This window comes from Carcharodon carcharias, chromosome 13 (assembly GCF_017639515.1).
Source record: "Carcharodon carcharias isolate sCarCar2 chromosome 13, sCarCar2.pri, whole genome shotgun sequence".
Classification (NCBI taxonomy): domain Eukaryota; kingdom Metazoa; phylum Chordata; class Chondrichthyes; order Lamniformes; family Lamnidae; genus Carcharodon; species Carcharodon carcharias.
Window position 1 is genome coordinate 129269645 of NC_054479.1, and position 15587 is coordinate 129285231.

The 15587-nt window shown below is 46.6% G+C and overlaps 1 protein-coding gene across 1 annotated transcript in view; it reads right to left on the reverse strand.

The window, feature by feature from the left end:
• Nucleotides 1-15587, reverse strand: part of LOC121286154 (collagen alpha-1(VII) chain-like) — a 188135-nt gene that overhangs the window by 71752 nt on the left and 100796 nt on the right. The window contains exons 43-45 of the mRNA XM_041203135.1: nt 9773-9805; nt 9606-9650; nt 506-577 (exon numbers count right to left, since the gene is read on the reverse strand). Of these exons, the coding sequence (XP_041059069.1) occupies nt 506-577; nt 9606-9650; nt 9773-9805 (150 nt within the window). The remainder of the gene's footprint in view (nt 1-505; nt 578-9605; nt 9651-9772; nt 9806-15587) is intronic.

Genomic DNA, 15587 nt, shown 5'->3' on the forward strand with positions numbered 1-15587 from the left:
ATTGGAAGCCTTGGGAAAGGGGTCGGGAATCCCGGAATTGGGTCCCGGCCACCATTTTCACACCTCCACAGTCTCCCCGACTCCATGCAATCCAGCTCATAGTCTCCACATTTTGTATTCACTGTATTGGAATCATCTTGTTTTCCCTCTTTGAACTGGGTTTCAATCCAATCTCAGCAAAATCTCCTTCATCTGCTGGTTTTTAAAGGGTTCTTCAAAGTCTCCTCAACCCATCGATGGAAAAATGTCTTGGTCGTGCAACAGGAGGCACTGTTCTGAAGCTGAAGTCAAGACAATACCGGTGGAATTAGGCCCGAGCTGGAACTCAAGCAGGTCCAGGTGAAATGAGTAAACTTTAGTGATGAGAATTTCTGGTAATCAAGAACAGGTTCAACTAGTTGGAAAGCAAGCTCTCTTCAACATGGGAAGCAATGGTTTACCTTCACAGCACTCTTACTCTTCCTATGATCGGAAAGGAATGTTCTGTGTAATGTTTATCACCTACCATATGTCCAGGGTTTCCAGAATCTCCTTTGTGTCCCTTCTCTCCAGGCCGGCCTGGCAGGCCTAAGGGTCCCTACAAAATATTCAAGGAATATTTAAAAATAGTTAACTGGCATTGCTTGTTTTATTTTTGCGTTTACTGTGCCATCCATTGATATTTGCTTCACCCTAGGTGCCTGCTGACTCCTCCTCTGAGGCTGTCATTATCACCTACTCTTGGCCAACGATCAGGAAGTCCGTGAAAAGTGATCACCCTTTCCTGCACAGAGTTGCCTGCTGGAGACTCAGGAGGTCAAAATATCAGAGCTATGTCCCGAGCTCCACTACATTATGCCTGGTAACTTACCAGGGCTCCTTTTGCAGCACCTCCCAAAACTGTGACCTCCGCCATCTAGGACAAAGGCAGCAGTCTCACTGGAACACCATTATCTGCAAATTTCCCTCAAAGTCACACACTATCCTGTTGTATGTTGCTTGTGACTGGCTAAGGAATGACTGCTGAGACATTGCTATGTCTGAACTATAACAGGTTTATTGGTTAAACATAACTATAAACACATATCAATGACTAGGTGTTACTCAGTCTAAGCCATAAGCAATTTCCTTCTCAACTCTTGGTCACTTATATCATCATATGGGTAGCCTAATGCTACACATCCCAACTTGGAAATACACCACAATTCTTTCATCCTCACTGAGTTACTATCCTAGTATTCCTTAAATTATAGAGCTGTGGAAGCACTTTCAACATACAGACAGCAGTGGCTCAAGGAGAAGGTTCACCACCACCTACTTAAGTGTAAGTAAGGTTGGGGAATGACCACTGGCCTTACTAGGGTTGTCTAGATCCAACATTCGTGCTCACAGATAGAAAGGCCTGTAAGTGTCTCTGGTAAGTTATTTTTCCATTATACTGTCCACCAGATAAAGTTCTTGGTACAATTTCCATCATTGATCATCAACCAGCCGAGGAGGTTTTAGCAGCAGAGCACTGGATATATAGTCCGGATGCCTAACCTGAGATTCATGCCTTTATAAATATTCCCACTCAGCTACCCACAGTGGGTGAATCCTTTTCTGTCTGGACCACTGGTTGGAGATGGTCTGCTGATGGAATCCTTCAGCTTGCGGACAAAGAGAGGTGAAAGAAAAATAGATGGTACTCCAATAACCTTATATATTTTATCTGTTGCACAAAGAATTGCAAACTCAAGTGAGGTTCGGAGATTAAAGGACTCGGACTTCTGTCAGCTGTCATATCTTCCCTTTGACAAGCAAAGTGCAGGCTTCATTTGCACAAGTTTTTCTTCCCAGTGCAGTACTTAAATATGAATCATTCCTAAAAGAGCTATAAAGCATAAACTCTGATTTGATGTGCAGGGCCTGCTTGTACAATCAGTGGTAAAACAAAAAGAAAATAATTTGCCCAGATCGATCCCTGATCTATTTTTTGTTAGTGAAAGTTATGAAGCATTATGGAATCAAAGCAGGGAGATAGATCAGCCACGATCCAACTGAATGGCAGACAGGCTCAAAGACTGAATGGCCTCCTCCTGTTCCTATGTTCCTATCCCAGAGCTCCCAGGCAGCTATTTTGGCATCGTCAACCAGTCAGGTTATTTTACCTCTCTCTGCCTGGAGAGAGAGAGAGGTTGGAACACCATGTCCAGGATCAACATGCCTACTTTATAATCTGTTTAGATGTAGTACTAATAAACAAATGTTAAACAAATACTAGAGTATGACACTGTCTATTTATTAACCAAGTACCAGGCCTAGTGTCCACTGACCATCTCTGAACATGGTGGTGGCAGTGGAGACATCAATGTAAAAAATACATTGGTATTATCGAAGGAACCATAGAGTGAAGAAAATCTTGTTAGCAGCTCGTAATGAATTGATGGAAGGAGGAGGCACACTGAAGAGAGGTAACGGTGACCATACCTGGTGAGTAGTCTCTACCCCTACCCTGCCTCGAGGGCCTGCAGAGAGGCCAGCAGTGGGAATTACAGAAAGACCTTTCACTCCGGTATCGAACAGCATCAGACCTTCACTCTAAACAGCAAAAGCATCAAGTCAGTTCCTTTCTTTATGCTGTAGGTCCAGCGGCAGACGGTGTTCTCCTGAGGCAGATTGTGAAGGAGTCCAGACTTTGAGACTGTAATCAAAGCCTTTGACACTTATTTTCGCCCAAAGCCAAACTTAGCTATAAAGATCAAGCATGTTTTAACCGGAGGTCACAATGACATGGGAAATCGATTGAGTTATTTCTAACTGGCCTATATCGCCCAGATAGCACTTGTAGCTGAGGGACAAGCCAATCCATGATTGCATAGCCATGGATGTCCAAGATGAAAAACTCTGATTTTCTGCAGACAAAAGATAACCTTACTTTGGATCAAACGATCCAGTAGGTGAGGCAGGCCCAGCTCAGAGAATTTAATCAGGCTATAATTCGGTGTGATTCTGAGGCTTCACATGATTCCATTGACTGGGGTTAGGCTCATGCACAGTGGCCGCACTCACAGTAAAGTCTATCAAACCAGATGAAAGGGCGGGAAACTCCACACCGGCAGCCGATTTGGGGTGCTTGCATTGTGGCATGAAAAACCAATATAGATGCCAGGACTGCGCAGCAAGGGGTGCGGAATGCTTTGGGTGTGAAAATACTGGACATTTCAAGGCCAGGATTTTGCCCTCAATGGGTGGGCTCGGCAGGGACGGGCAGGAGCTGACTGCCGCCTGCGATCAGGGCTGGACTGTGATTTCATGCTGGCAGGCCAATTAAGGCCCGCCCAGCGTGAAGGGTGTGTTGCAGCACTCAGTGCTGCCTGTGTGGGAGGTTGGGGGTGGGGGCGAGGAGGTTGAGTGGGGAACTTCATGCATGCACGCAGGGAAAGCCCCCTGAGGTACAGAGCTGCCTCAGGGAGCGGAAGATATTAAAAAATCAAAATAAAGATTTTTTAAACGTTACAAAACATGCCCCCTCATGTGACTCTGTCCCATAAACAGGAACATGTTATTAATGAGAAGTTAACATTTTTATTGTATTTTTAATTGCTGTTGGAAACCTCATCCCACCCGTGGATGAGGTTTCCTAAAAAATGCAAAGGCCACTTGGCCATTTCACCAGCCCACCAACCGTAAGGTTGGGTGGGCAGCGTAAAATTACATTTAATTGGTGCTTTAATGGGTTGTGTCTTCCTCCAATTCAATGGTGCTGGACTGCAACGCTGGACTCAGGAGACAGTTGCGCTGCCTGGATCTCACCCAGCCTGAGTTGGAAGGTCGGGCGAGACAGGCACAGAAGAAATTTATCTAAGTGGACATGGAGTGGCAATCCGACGCTGTTGCCGCTTTGAGGAAGTTATGGCCCATTGTCTTTCATGGAACAATATTCAACCTTTTATTTAGAACCAGTGACAATTCAGCCTTCAGGAGCTGAGGAAGTTTATTCAATCAGCAGCAAGCTCCTTTCTATTATTGAGACACCATCCACTGGACCCCAGGTGGAGATTGAAGATATGAATCTCTCAGTTCTTCATGAAGTTAGGCCAGAGGTGGCAGATATAGAAGACACTGCAGCAGACAGTAACCTTCCCCATGAAGACCTGCTGGACCTAAATTGGCTCTTCCTAGAAGACAGTGATGAGGAAGAGGTCCTTGCAGCACTGAGTGATATTTTGGAGGTTGAGGCCCTAGAGGATGATTCATCTTTCCAGTTGATTGACACACCATATGAATTCACTGTTTTTAGAGGATTCAACTGCTTCTAGTGGCTGAGCTGCATTCAGATCTTTGTTCTACTAAACCTACCATTATCTTGTCTGGTTCATCTCTCATTGTCCACGAAGTCTTCCAGAGAGGATGCCTTGCCTGAGTCCTTGTCAGAGTCCAGAGAGAATCACACTGCCAGAGTGCTGGACCTTCCAGGGTGAAAGTCAGATGACATCCATACATCAGTCCCAGCTGAACGTCTTCTTCCCTTCAGAACTGGAGGTCAGCACAGAGGCTGCAGCGCAATCTTTAGCACTTCTGAAGCTGCAGAATCCCATACATAAATTTTGTCCCCAAGTTTGTCGTCTACAGGAAATTTGTCTCTCACACTGTCTTGGCTCCATATTCTCATCAATTTTTTGCAATGCCCAGACTTAAGCAACCTCATACAGAGAGAAGTGTGGCTCTCTTACCACTGCCTACAAAAAGTAGACAGTTCTTCCGAAATGTCATTTGGAAATCATCTCTTTATCCTTTCCTGAGGTTCAAAGCTTAAAGCTTGCCTCTGCCATGTGATTTCCAGTAAATCACTTGCCTTTGCCTTCACCAGTTTTTCCCCATCATTTAAAGTGATTGCAGTTCAAAACAAACAAACAGTTCTTCCCTCTCAAGTACAATGCCGGTCAGGTGATTTCTTGGAAAACACAAGTTTGTTGACAGTTCCAAGATGAGTTTATGACCGTTTTTTTAAAAACAAACTCCAGGTCAGCATCCAAATGTCCACATAATGAATGGCCGGAATTTTCCGGCCCCTTTGGCATCGGGCATCATGGTGGGCGGGGAGGGACAATATGGTGAGAAGGCCAAAAATCAGTTTCACACCCATCGTGAAATCAATTTGCAATCATCTGCCCCATCCGTCAATGGCGGGCTGCGTTTCCCACCACCGCACGTTGGGAAACTAATTTCAATTCTTTAACATCTCATTATCACCGGAATCAACCCCCCATATCAAATTTACCACCCACGTCGGCACGACTTCAGAATGGCGTGCTTCATGACTTCCTTTAAAAGGCATACTGCTGACGACCTGAACTTTGAAGGGAACTCGGAGGTGAGTGGACACAACGTTGTGCAGCACTCACAAGCGTCACCTGTAGGACATCAAGTAAGAGGCGCCAAGCATTCGCGGGGGACACCGGCAAGTCGCTTTTTCCCCAGCTGGCTTTCAGTGTGGTGCCCGGGCAAGGACTCCAGTGCAGGTCAGGCCGAGAGTGCAAGGCAGCATGGACTGTAGGAAGTACTCAAGCACTTGGAGGGAGTGAGGGGGGGTGGGGGGGGAGTGGGGGGTGAGGGGGGTGGGTGGTGGTGTGGGGTGAGGGAAACGGCCACATACCTGGAAAGGCTTGTCAAAAGTGAACATTCTTCTACAGCTGAGACTGTTCAGCTGTAGCTCCATCGACATGTTTGGAGTCGGGCCTCTGAAGTTTTTCTGCCTATTCAAACGACGCAATAGGATGAAAGTGCCACCAAAAGCTCCAGAACCTATCACCCCTCGGGCGCAGACTGAAAATTAATGTGTGTTTTAGGGGGCAGCAGAGCAACTGGTCGACTGGGCAAGTTGTAGAATCCCCTTACGAAAGGTGACCATGGAGCAGTCGCTGGTGGAAGCACTCACAGCCCCTTGTAATGCTTTTAAGGTTTAGACCAGTATCCCTCAAAGCTCAAGCTAACAGAGCAGCCTTGCTGTGCGGGTTAGGAGAATGCCTGTGCCTGAGCTGAGAGCACAGCATGCAGGCCAGTGGACGAAGCTGCTGCCAATTGGTCCAGTGCAGTGGGTTGAAGGTGGGGGCGGTTTCCGACAGCCAATGAGCGCACTACACACTGGCCATCCAAGTGGTGGCCAGCACTCTCCTGCTGTGAAGGGGCCTTCAGATTAACCAAGAGAAGTTCTTAGGACACATATGCTAACCCACACATCTTTCTCATTGACCCTGCAGGAGGAGAACATCAGGATTATAGAGCCTAGTGATATAGTGATATGCTGCATGGCTTACAAGAAGCAGAGAAGAAGAAGAGAGCAGCAGAGGCACCTGCCTCAGCAAAAAGGGCACCTCCCTCAAGATGAAGGGGCAGCAGGGCTTGCCACGCAGACAGCATAAGATACACAGCAAGCCATTGCTCATATACACCTCACTAGACTCAGGGTCTATAGACAATGCTCGTCATTCCTGCAGGTGACTGAGAACCAGTGTCGCGAAGACTGAGCATGTCTAGGGAAATGGTCGGTCACATTTGCAACCTGCGGCAGGATTTGGCGCCACGGTGACATGGAGGGCATCCACTACCAGTGGCCGTGGAAGTGACCGCTGCACTCAATTTTTACACCAGTGGCTCCTTCCCAGGCTCCACAGGTGACCTATGCAGGATCTCACAAGCCTCCACACACAAATGTATCCAGCACTAGCACAGTGCATTTCGCCTGGGATCAGGAAAGCCAGGAAGCAAGAGTGCTGGGATTTGTGCAGACCTCAGGTTTCCCACAGGTGCAGGGTGCCATCGACTGCACTCACATGGCATTTAGATCTCCATGGCAACAAGCAGTCAACTACGTCAACCGCAAAGGCTTCCACTCGCTGAATGTTCAGCTGATGAGCGACCACCACAAATGCATCCTACAGGTCTGCGCATGATTCCCACAGAGCGTCCACAACTCCTCCATCCTCGGCAGGTCTCAGATCCCTGACATCTTCCAGGGTCCAGGGAGGCAGCAGGGTTGGCTCCTGAGAGACAAGGACTACCCACAGAGGACATGGCTGATGACACCCATGCAGCAACCTCAGAGCAACGGTACAATGAGGCTCGTCCCGCAACCCGGACTTTGCTGGAGCAAATGATGGGCATTTTGAAAATGAGGTTCTGGTGCCTCAACAGGTCCGGTAGCTCGGCAGGTTCGGTGGAGACTGCAACACAGTCACGCATCATCGTAGCTTGCTGCATGGTCCATAACCTGGCACTACAATGGGGGGAGGACCTGGCTGAGGTGGAGATGTACCTCTCCTCTGATGAGGTGGACGGCGAAGTGGGAGGCAGTGATTAGGTCCTCGAAGGCAAGGATGCCGATGATGAGGCCATTACACTGGCCAGACAAGGCAGGTGTGCTTGGGAGGCCCTCATAGCCGCAAGATTCGTGGAGCATGATGGCGAAATGTAGTGCGGACAGTCCTGACATCCTCATCTTGCATCTGTGAATGTTTGAATCCTTTGTGGCTGATAGCTGTGCACATACTCTCAGTGCTTAGGCTCATGTCATGGAGGCGCAGCGGAGGTCCTAAAACTTGCTATATTCCAGGAGGATGACAACATGCAGTGAGGACACTCCCTGTGTTACACTTGCCTCTGTGAATGTCTGGCTCCTGTGTGGCTGAGGGCAACTCACTTGGGCTCTGTGCTCAGGGTCAAATCATGAAGACGCAGCCGTGAAACTTTAAATGCACCTGATCCTTTGGCAGCCTTCAGCACCTGTCTCCTTCAGGAGCACAGCATCACCAGACACAGATGCTGAAGAGATGGGGGGCCAACCCCACCTCAAAGTTGCTGAGAGCACAGAGAGAATGACGGAACTCGGTGACACCTGTCCACGACATTCTGCAGCAATGACCAGCACTATCGAGGTGCAGGCATCACTAATGTGTCCAGTGAGTGTGAAACTGGACCATCAGTTTGGTCTGAAGGTTACACACTGAGCAGGGAAGAAGCCCCAGACCTGCCTTTATCTTGTGCAGGAACCAAGGTTTCACATCTGAGTGGCATGAACACTGCTCATCATAACAAGGGGTCATAGGCAAGGAAACATTCATGGGAGTTTATTTACAATAGTGAAAATTATGTCCAGGTGATTAACACCTGTACCCAGACTGTGCAACTACATCTTATTTGGGTGTCTGCCGGCACTCTCGAGGCCTTCCGTGCCCGGTGGGCACCGTGGGGACTGGGGTGTTTTATCGATCCCTTTAATCACATTTTGGTTTAAAGTTGTAAGTTTCCTTTAAGCTTTGTTCTTGGTTTTACAGCTGACCTAAATTAGGGGCTGTGCCTGATTTATCCCAATTTTGTTAATTTAATTTGATTGTTTTAACTCAATAAGAGTTACATCTTATTTGGGAAGACATTAGCGTAGTGGTAATGTTGCTGGGCTTGTGATCCTGAGGCCCCCAGCTAATTTACTGGGGAGGTTGTTTCAAATCCTACCACAGCAGCTGGTGGAGTTTGAATTCAATGAAGAAAATCTGGAAATGAAAGTTAATCTTAGCAATGATAATCATGCTTGTGCCAGCTTGTCCTGCATGAATACAGATGGAGAGAGTGTAAGCAGGATGCCTGCCAGGCCAGATGAGAAGGATGCCTGGCATGTGTGGGTAGCGAGTGACCCCATGGACGGGATGAGGAAAATGAAGGTGTGTGTGAGAGAGAGTGAATGGTGATGTCCCTTGAACTGGCAGAGAGTGAGGGCCCTGTGGATGTGTGATTCGTTTGAGAGTGTGTGAGGTGAGAGTGACTTATCTTGGTGAAACGAAGGTGATCATTCATCCTCTTTTGGCACTGGGTGACTGTCCTCTTTTGCAGGGTTTTGGCGCTGACCACTGCTGCCACTGCCTCCAATGCTGGATTGGTGACCTTGTTTGCTGGTCTTCGCCCAGACCGGGGGGTAGAGGACTTCACAGCGGGCCCCTACTGCATTCAATAGGCGCCCGAGGGAGGCGTCGCTAAATTTAAGGTCAGCACGTTTCATCCCTTTGGCAGCCATGACTTTGTGGCAGCTTCCGATGCCTTAGAGAGAGCTAGCTGTGTGCAGGGGAGCCCTTTAAATATGGTGTCCGGATTACTGAAGGCCTGGGATGACAGCGGGGCGGGCAAAGCAGAGGCTGCCCTGCCAGCGATCCGGCGTGTTTCCCGGGAACGCATTATTAATGAGGTAGTACACACCGGGAATGGGGCGATACGGCGCAAAAACCCAGCATTGTGGCCAGAGCGGAAAACAACTTTTTTCCTGCCCGCTACCACACTTAGATGATGATGTACCTCTTGACGCCAGTGAGTCACATGTTAGACTGTCTCCCTCTCTCTCTCGGGAGAGAGAGAGGTTGGAACATATGCCCAGGAGCAATGTGCCTACTCTGTAACCTGTTTGGGTGTAGTACAAATAAACAAGTATTAAGCAGATACCAGAGTGTGACTACAGTCTGTCTCCTAACCAAATACCATGCCTAGAGTGCACAGATAGAAGGACCATCTCAGAACAATTGCTTCAGTTAGAAAGATTGCAGATCGTCCCCACTAGTGGCAATTAAAATAACAAATCAAAGAAATTATATAATTCTCACCCTAATTCCTCGCTCCCCTGAGTAACCTGGTGGACCCATTTCACCCTAATTAGGGAATAAATCAGTCAGTTAACAGTGATATGGAAACGGTATCAAATCATTAGCGATATATTAACATAATACAACATTCTCTGCAGTGAAACAGAAGTTATATAAGCTGACAATACCTTGCCTGGTTCACCCTTCTGCCCTTTTATACCCTGTTAGAAACAACATATGAAGGTTAAATCAGACTTCTTGATTGTTGGAACAAGCTATAGAATCATCCTGATATAAAAGCAAAATACTGTGGATGCTGGAGATCTGAAATAAAAACAGAAAGAAAACAGAAAGAACTCAGCCGGTCTGGCAGCATTTGTGGAGAGAGAATCAGAGTTAATGTTTTGAATCCAATATGACTCTTCCTCAGAACTCTGAAGCTCTGAAGAAGAGTCATATTGGACTTGAAATGTTAACTCTGATTTTCTCTCCACAAATGCTGCCAGGCCTGCTGAGTTCTTCCAGCACTTTCTGTTTTCATGCCATAGAATCATTCTGTTTGTTTCGAGAGCATTTGCCTTGATTTTCCCACGCTTTTGTCTGCTTTCATTATTCCCCCATCCTTGGTCTAGAAGGCAGCCAGGAGTGTAATCCCAGGGCCCTTTCTAAATTTGAGTGATTTCTAGCTGATTGAACAAAACAAGCCCATCGAGGAAAAGCAAGTAGCAGAGTATATTTTCTTGCAGGAAAGCTCGATGCTTCTAAAGACATTCTTTTCCCTGACTTCTGGGGTAGGATTTTCACCCTGATATGGGGGCAGATACTGAGGAGACATAATCTTATGCTGCCAGCTGGTGTGCTGGTTTGCTGGCACAATCTTTTCCCCGGGCCATTTTCCCAGAGGGAGGAGTGGGGGCAGAACAGCTACCTGCCCGCACACAACGGGGAACCCTGTTAAGATAATTTAAAGGCCAATCAGAGCCGGTGATTAGAGGGGCAGCCTCCCAGCAGTAGAACAGGGGTCACCTCTCCAGGATGCCTTTCAGGCCACCACCCATGCTGCTGCACCACCCCGCCCCCCCCCCCCCCGCCCCCCCCCACCCCCCAACAACATCTCAATCCCCGACCCACTTGGTTCCCTCTCCACAATGGTGGCGTGGAAGCTGTAGCCCATTTTTATTTCAATCTTTTTTAAAGTTGCTTTAAGTTAGTGACGGTCTCTCTGTCTCTTTCTTTCCCTTACCTGCCACTGCAGGCCACAACTGCTTACTTTCTGGACGGCCTCCTACTGGCCCCCAAGTTTTGAGAGCTGAGCCTGCCCTCTAACCACAATTGGCCAAGCAAGCAAATCCCATGTCAGAGGGGGAGTAGTAGTATTATCACTGGACTGGTAATCCAGAGACCCAGGGTAATGCTCTGGGGACCTGGGTTCAAATCCCACCATGGCAGATGGTGAAATTTGAATTCAAAAATAATCTGGAATTAAAAGTCTGATGACCATGAAATCATTGCTGATAGTCAGAAAAACTCATCTGGTTTACTAATATTCCCTTTAGGGAAGGAAAATCTTACCTGGCCTGGTCTGGCCTACATGTGACCCCCAGACCCACAGCAATGTGGTTGACCCAGTAATGCCCACATCCCATGAACGTGCTGCAGGTTGGGACCTACATTTGACCCCAGTGTTGGGTCCTGACCTAAAATGCAAAATCCTGCCCCTGGTTTCAATACACTGAAAGGGTGAGCGAATGATTCATGCTGGACCTCTGCTACTGTTCCACTATATTAACCAACTACTAGATGGTATGCTATGCAGAGCAACACTGGACAAATTTCCCCCTGAACTTTCCCAGTCTTGGCATTCATGCATCCTCATCCCACCTCCTCTTTCCACTCCCCTTTTCTCACCTACCCTTCCCCTGCACTGAAGGCATGCCTCACCACATGAATAAACATGGTCCCCCATTCACATCATCAGAAAATGTTACTGAAGATGGAGATTTACATAAAAAATATCTGCTGCCGGGCTATCTAGCCAGCAGTTTTAAAGCATCAAACTCAAAAATAAAGAAACCCAGAGGGAGCCGTGAACATAGAGATATCATCTGTCATAACTTACAAGACAATGTGAGAATGCCAGTGAATGTTTTCCCTTTAAACTGAAGCTGTTGTTCTGGTGATTTGAAGGATTGTGTTAAAGGAAGTGTCAAATTCACAAAGACTATGAAAGCATTCATTGTATGAGGCGGCTGACAGATGAAAGCCAACAAAAAGAACTTGCATCTATCTAGCATCTTTCAGAACCTCAGGACATCCCAAAGCACTTTACAGCCAATTAAGTACTTTCTCAAGCATAGTTACTGTTGGAATGCAGGAAACCTGGCAACCAATTTGTGCACAGCAAGCTCCCACAAACAGCAATATCATGATGACTAGATAATCTGTTTTGATGATATTAGTTGATGGATATATATTCACTAGGACACTGGGAAGAATTCCCCTGTCCTTCTTTGAAGTAGGGCTATGGGATCTTTTACATCCACTTGAGAGGGCAGACAGGGCCTTGGTTTAACGTCCAATCCAAAAGATGCTTTATACATTTAGAGAACTGTATGCTTCATGAAGTGAGGAATAAATAAAAAAGAGACACTCTGGCTGGAAGTCAACACCTTGGTGTATTGCTGAGAGTCTGAAGGCACAAAAGCAGAGATCTAAAGTTTTCAGAACGTCCTTGCAGGAAAGATGTTGTGAGATTATTTGGAAAAGATTGAATGATCAACATAGAAGTATTGGAAATTAGTTCTCATGCAGTAAACAGAGTGTGCCATGGTAAGAAGATTGTGGTGGAAGGGTATCTGTGCCACAGAACTGAAGATCACCACTTTAAGCTAGCGATTGAAAGAGTGTCAACTGGAAAAGGAAAAGTAAATGGTTGGTGGGAAGACCTGAACAGTAGGAATGACAGCTAAGGAACTACTGAACATGGAAACAAGGCGTTGTGGTGCCAATTGCTAATTAGTTTAAGCAATAGGCTAATAATAGTGAATTGTTATGATTTAGAAAGCACTACTAGAAAGTTTGCTGAAAGGGGTTTCAAATAACATTCAAAAGGGAACTGGATAAATACTTGAAGGTTGAAAATTGATGGGCAAAAATTGAAGGGCTATGGTGAAAGAGCGTGGGAGTAGGACTAGTTGGATAACTTTACGAAAGAGTCAGTATAGTCAAGATGGGCTGAATGACCTCCTTCTGTGCTGTATCATTCATGACACTACTACTAGGAACACTTAACTCCTTCTGATTTATTTTTTGTAACATTTCTGTTTAAAATATATCAGCTTTACATTTTAACAATGAGTACAACTCACATCATTACAGAAGCCAGCTGAGGTACAAAACTGAACCTGACGTTGCAAGAGACTTGAATTAATGTTAGAGCAGGTAATCATTAAGTCTACATTTGATCTATCCTTTCAACTGCACGTTGTACATGATCCTATCACAATCAACCACTCCTCCAAAAAGGAATAGACAGGAGAATGTATTTGCGCCATGCTGCACATGTTCAGTAGAGTTCCCAGTGCTTGAAAGATCATAGAATAAAATGGATGACAACAGCAGTAGCCAGAGCAGTGGCACCATGGCTCTGTTGTTCAGCAGGGGTGGGGGGGCGTCAAAGCACAGAAGAGCAATTGTCACAGGGGACTCTATAGTCAGGGGCTCAGATAGGCGCTTCTGTGGTCATGAAAGAGACACCAGGATGGTATGTTGCCTCCCTGGTGCCATGGTCCAGGATTTCTCTGATCAGGTACAGGACATTCTGAAGGGGGGAGGGAGAACAGCCAGAGGTTGTGGTACACATTGGTACTAACAACATAGGCAGGAAGAGTGGTGAGGTCCTGTAGTGAGAGTTCAGGGAGCTAGGCAGAAAGTTAGGGTTGTAATCTCAGGATTACTCCCTGTGCCACGTGCCAGTGAGGCTAGAAATAGGAAGATAGTGCAGGTAAACACGTGACTGAACAGATGATGTAGGAGAGAGGGTTTCCGATATCTGGATCATTGGGTTCTCTTCCGGGACAGGTGGGACCTGTACAAGGACGGGTTGCATCTAAACTGGAGGGGCACCAATATCCTGGCGGTGAGGTTTGCTAGTGTCACTTGGGAGCGTTTAAACTAGTATGGCCGGGGAGTGGGAACCAGAGCAATAGGTCAGCAGCTGAAATAAATGACTGGGAACTAGTGAATATGGCCAGTAGGACTAAGAGGAAGAGCAGGCAGGGAGAAATAACTGAACACAGTGGGACTGGGGGGTCTGAAATGCATTTGTTTCAATGCGAGAAGTATAACAGGCAAGGCAGGTGAGCTTAGAGCTTGGATTAGTACTTGGGACAATGATGTTATTGCTATTACAGAGACTTGGCTGAAGGATGGACAGGATTGGCAGATAAACGTTCCAGGACTTAGATGTTTCAGGCAGGATAGAGAGGGATGTAGAAGAGGTGGGGGAGTTGCACTGCTGGTTAAGGAGAATATCACAGCTGTACGACAGGAGGACACCTCGGAGGGCTCATGCAGCGAGGCAATATGGAAAGAGCTCCGGAATAGGAAGGGTGCAGTCACAATGTTGGGGGTTTACTATAGGCCTCCCAATTGCTGGCAGGAGATTGAGGAACAGCTATGTAGGCAGATTTTGGAAAGATGTAAAAGCAATAGGGTTGTTGTGGTGGGTGATTTTAACATTTCCTATATTGACTGGGAATCACTTAGTGCTAGGGGTTTAGATGGTGCTGAATTTGTAAGGTGCATCCAGGAGGGCTTCCTGAGACAACATGTAGATAGTCCAACTAGGGAAGGGGCAATACTGGACCTGGTATTAGGGAATGAACCCGACCAGGTGGTCGAAGTTTCAGTAGGGAAGTATTTCAGGAAAAGTGACCATAATTCAGTAAATTTCAAGGTACTGGTGGATAAGGAAAACAGGAGTCCTCGGGTTAAGGTGCTTAATTGGGGGAAGGCTAATTATAACAATATTAGGCAGGAACTGAGGAATCTAGACTGGAGGCGGATGTTTGAGGGCAAATCAACAACTGACATGTGGGGGGCTTTCAAACGTCAGTTGATAAGAATTCAGGACCGGCATGTTCCTGCTAGGATGAAGGATAAGCATGGCAAGTTTCAGGAACCTTGGATAACAAAGGATATTGTGAGATTAGTCAAAAAGAAAAGGGAAGCATTCGTAAGGGCTAGAAGGCTGGGAACAGATGAAGCCATGGAGAATATAAAGAAAGTAAGAAGAAACTTAAGCAAGGTGTCAGGAGGGCTAAAAGGGGTCATGGAAAGTCATCGGCAACCAGGATTAAGGAAAATCCCAAGGCCTTTTATACATATGTAAAAAGCAAGAGGGTAGCCAGGGAAAGGGTAGGCCCACTCAGGAATAGAGGTGGGAATCTGTGTGTGGAGCCAGAAGAAATGTGAGAGATACTAAATGAGTACTTCTCATCAGTATTCACCAAAGAAAAGGACTTGGTGGTCGATTTGTCTAAGGAAAAGCGTGTAGATAGCCTGGATCATGTTGAGACCAAAAAGAGGTGTTAGGTGTCTTGAAGAATATTAAGATGGATAAGTTCCCAGGACCAGATGGGATCTACCCCAGAGTACTGAGGGAAGCAAGGGAGGAGATTGCTGGGACCTTGACAGAAATCTTTGTATCCTCACTGACTACAGGTGAGGTCCCAGAGGCTGGAGAATGGCCAATGTTGTTCCATTGTTTAAGAAGGGTAGCAGGGATAATCCAGGAAATTACAGGCCAGTGAGCCTTACGTCAGTGGTAGGAAAATTATTGGAGAAGATTCTTCGTGACAGGATTTATTACCATTTGTAAGCAAATGGGCGTATTAGTGAGAGGCAGCATGGTTTTGTGAAGGGGAGGTCGTGTTTCACTAACTTGATTGAGTTTTTCAAGGAAGTGACAAAGATGATCGATGATGGAAGGGCAGTGGATGT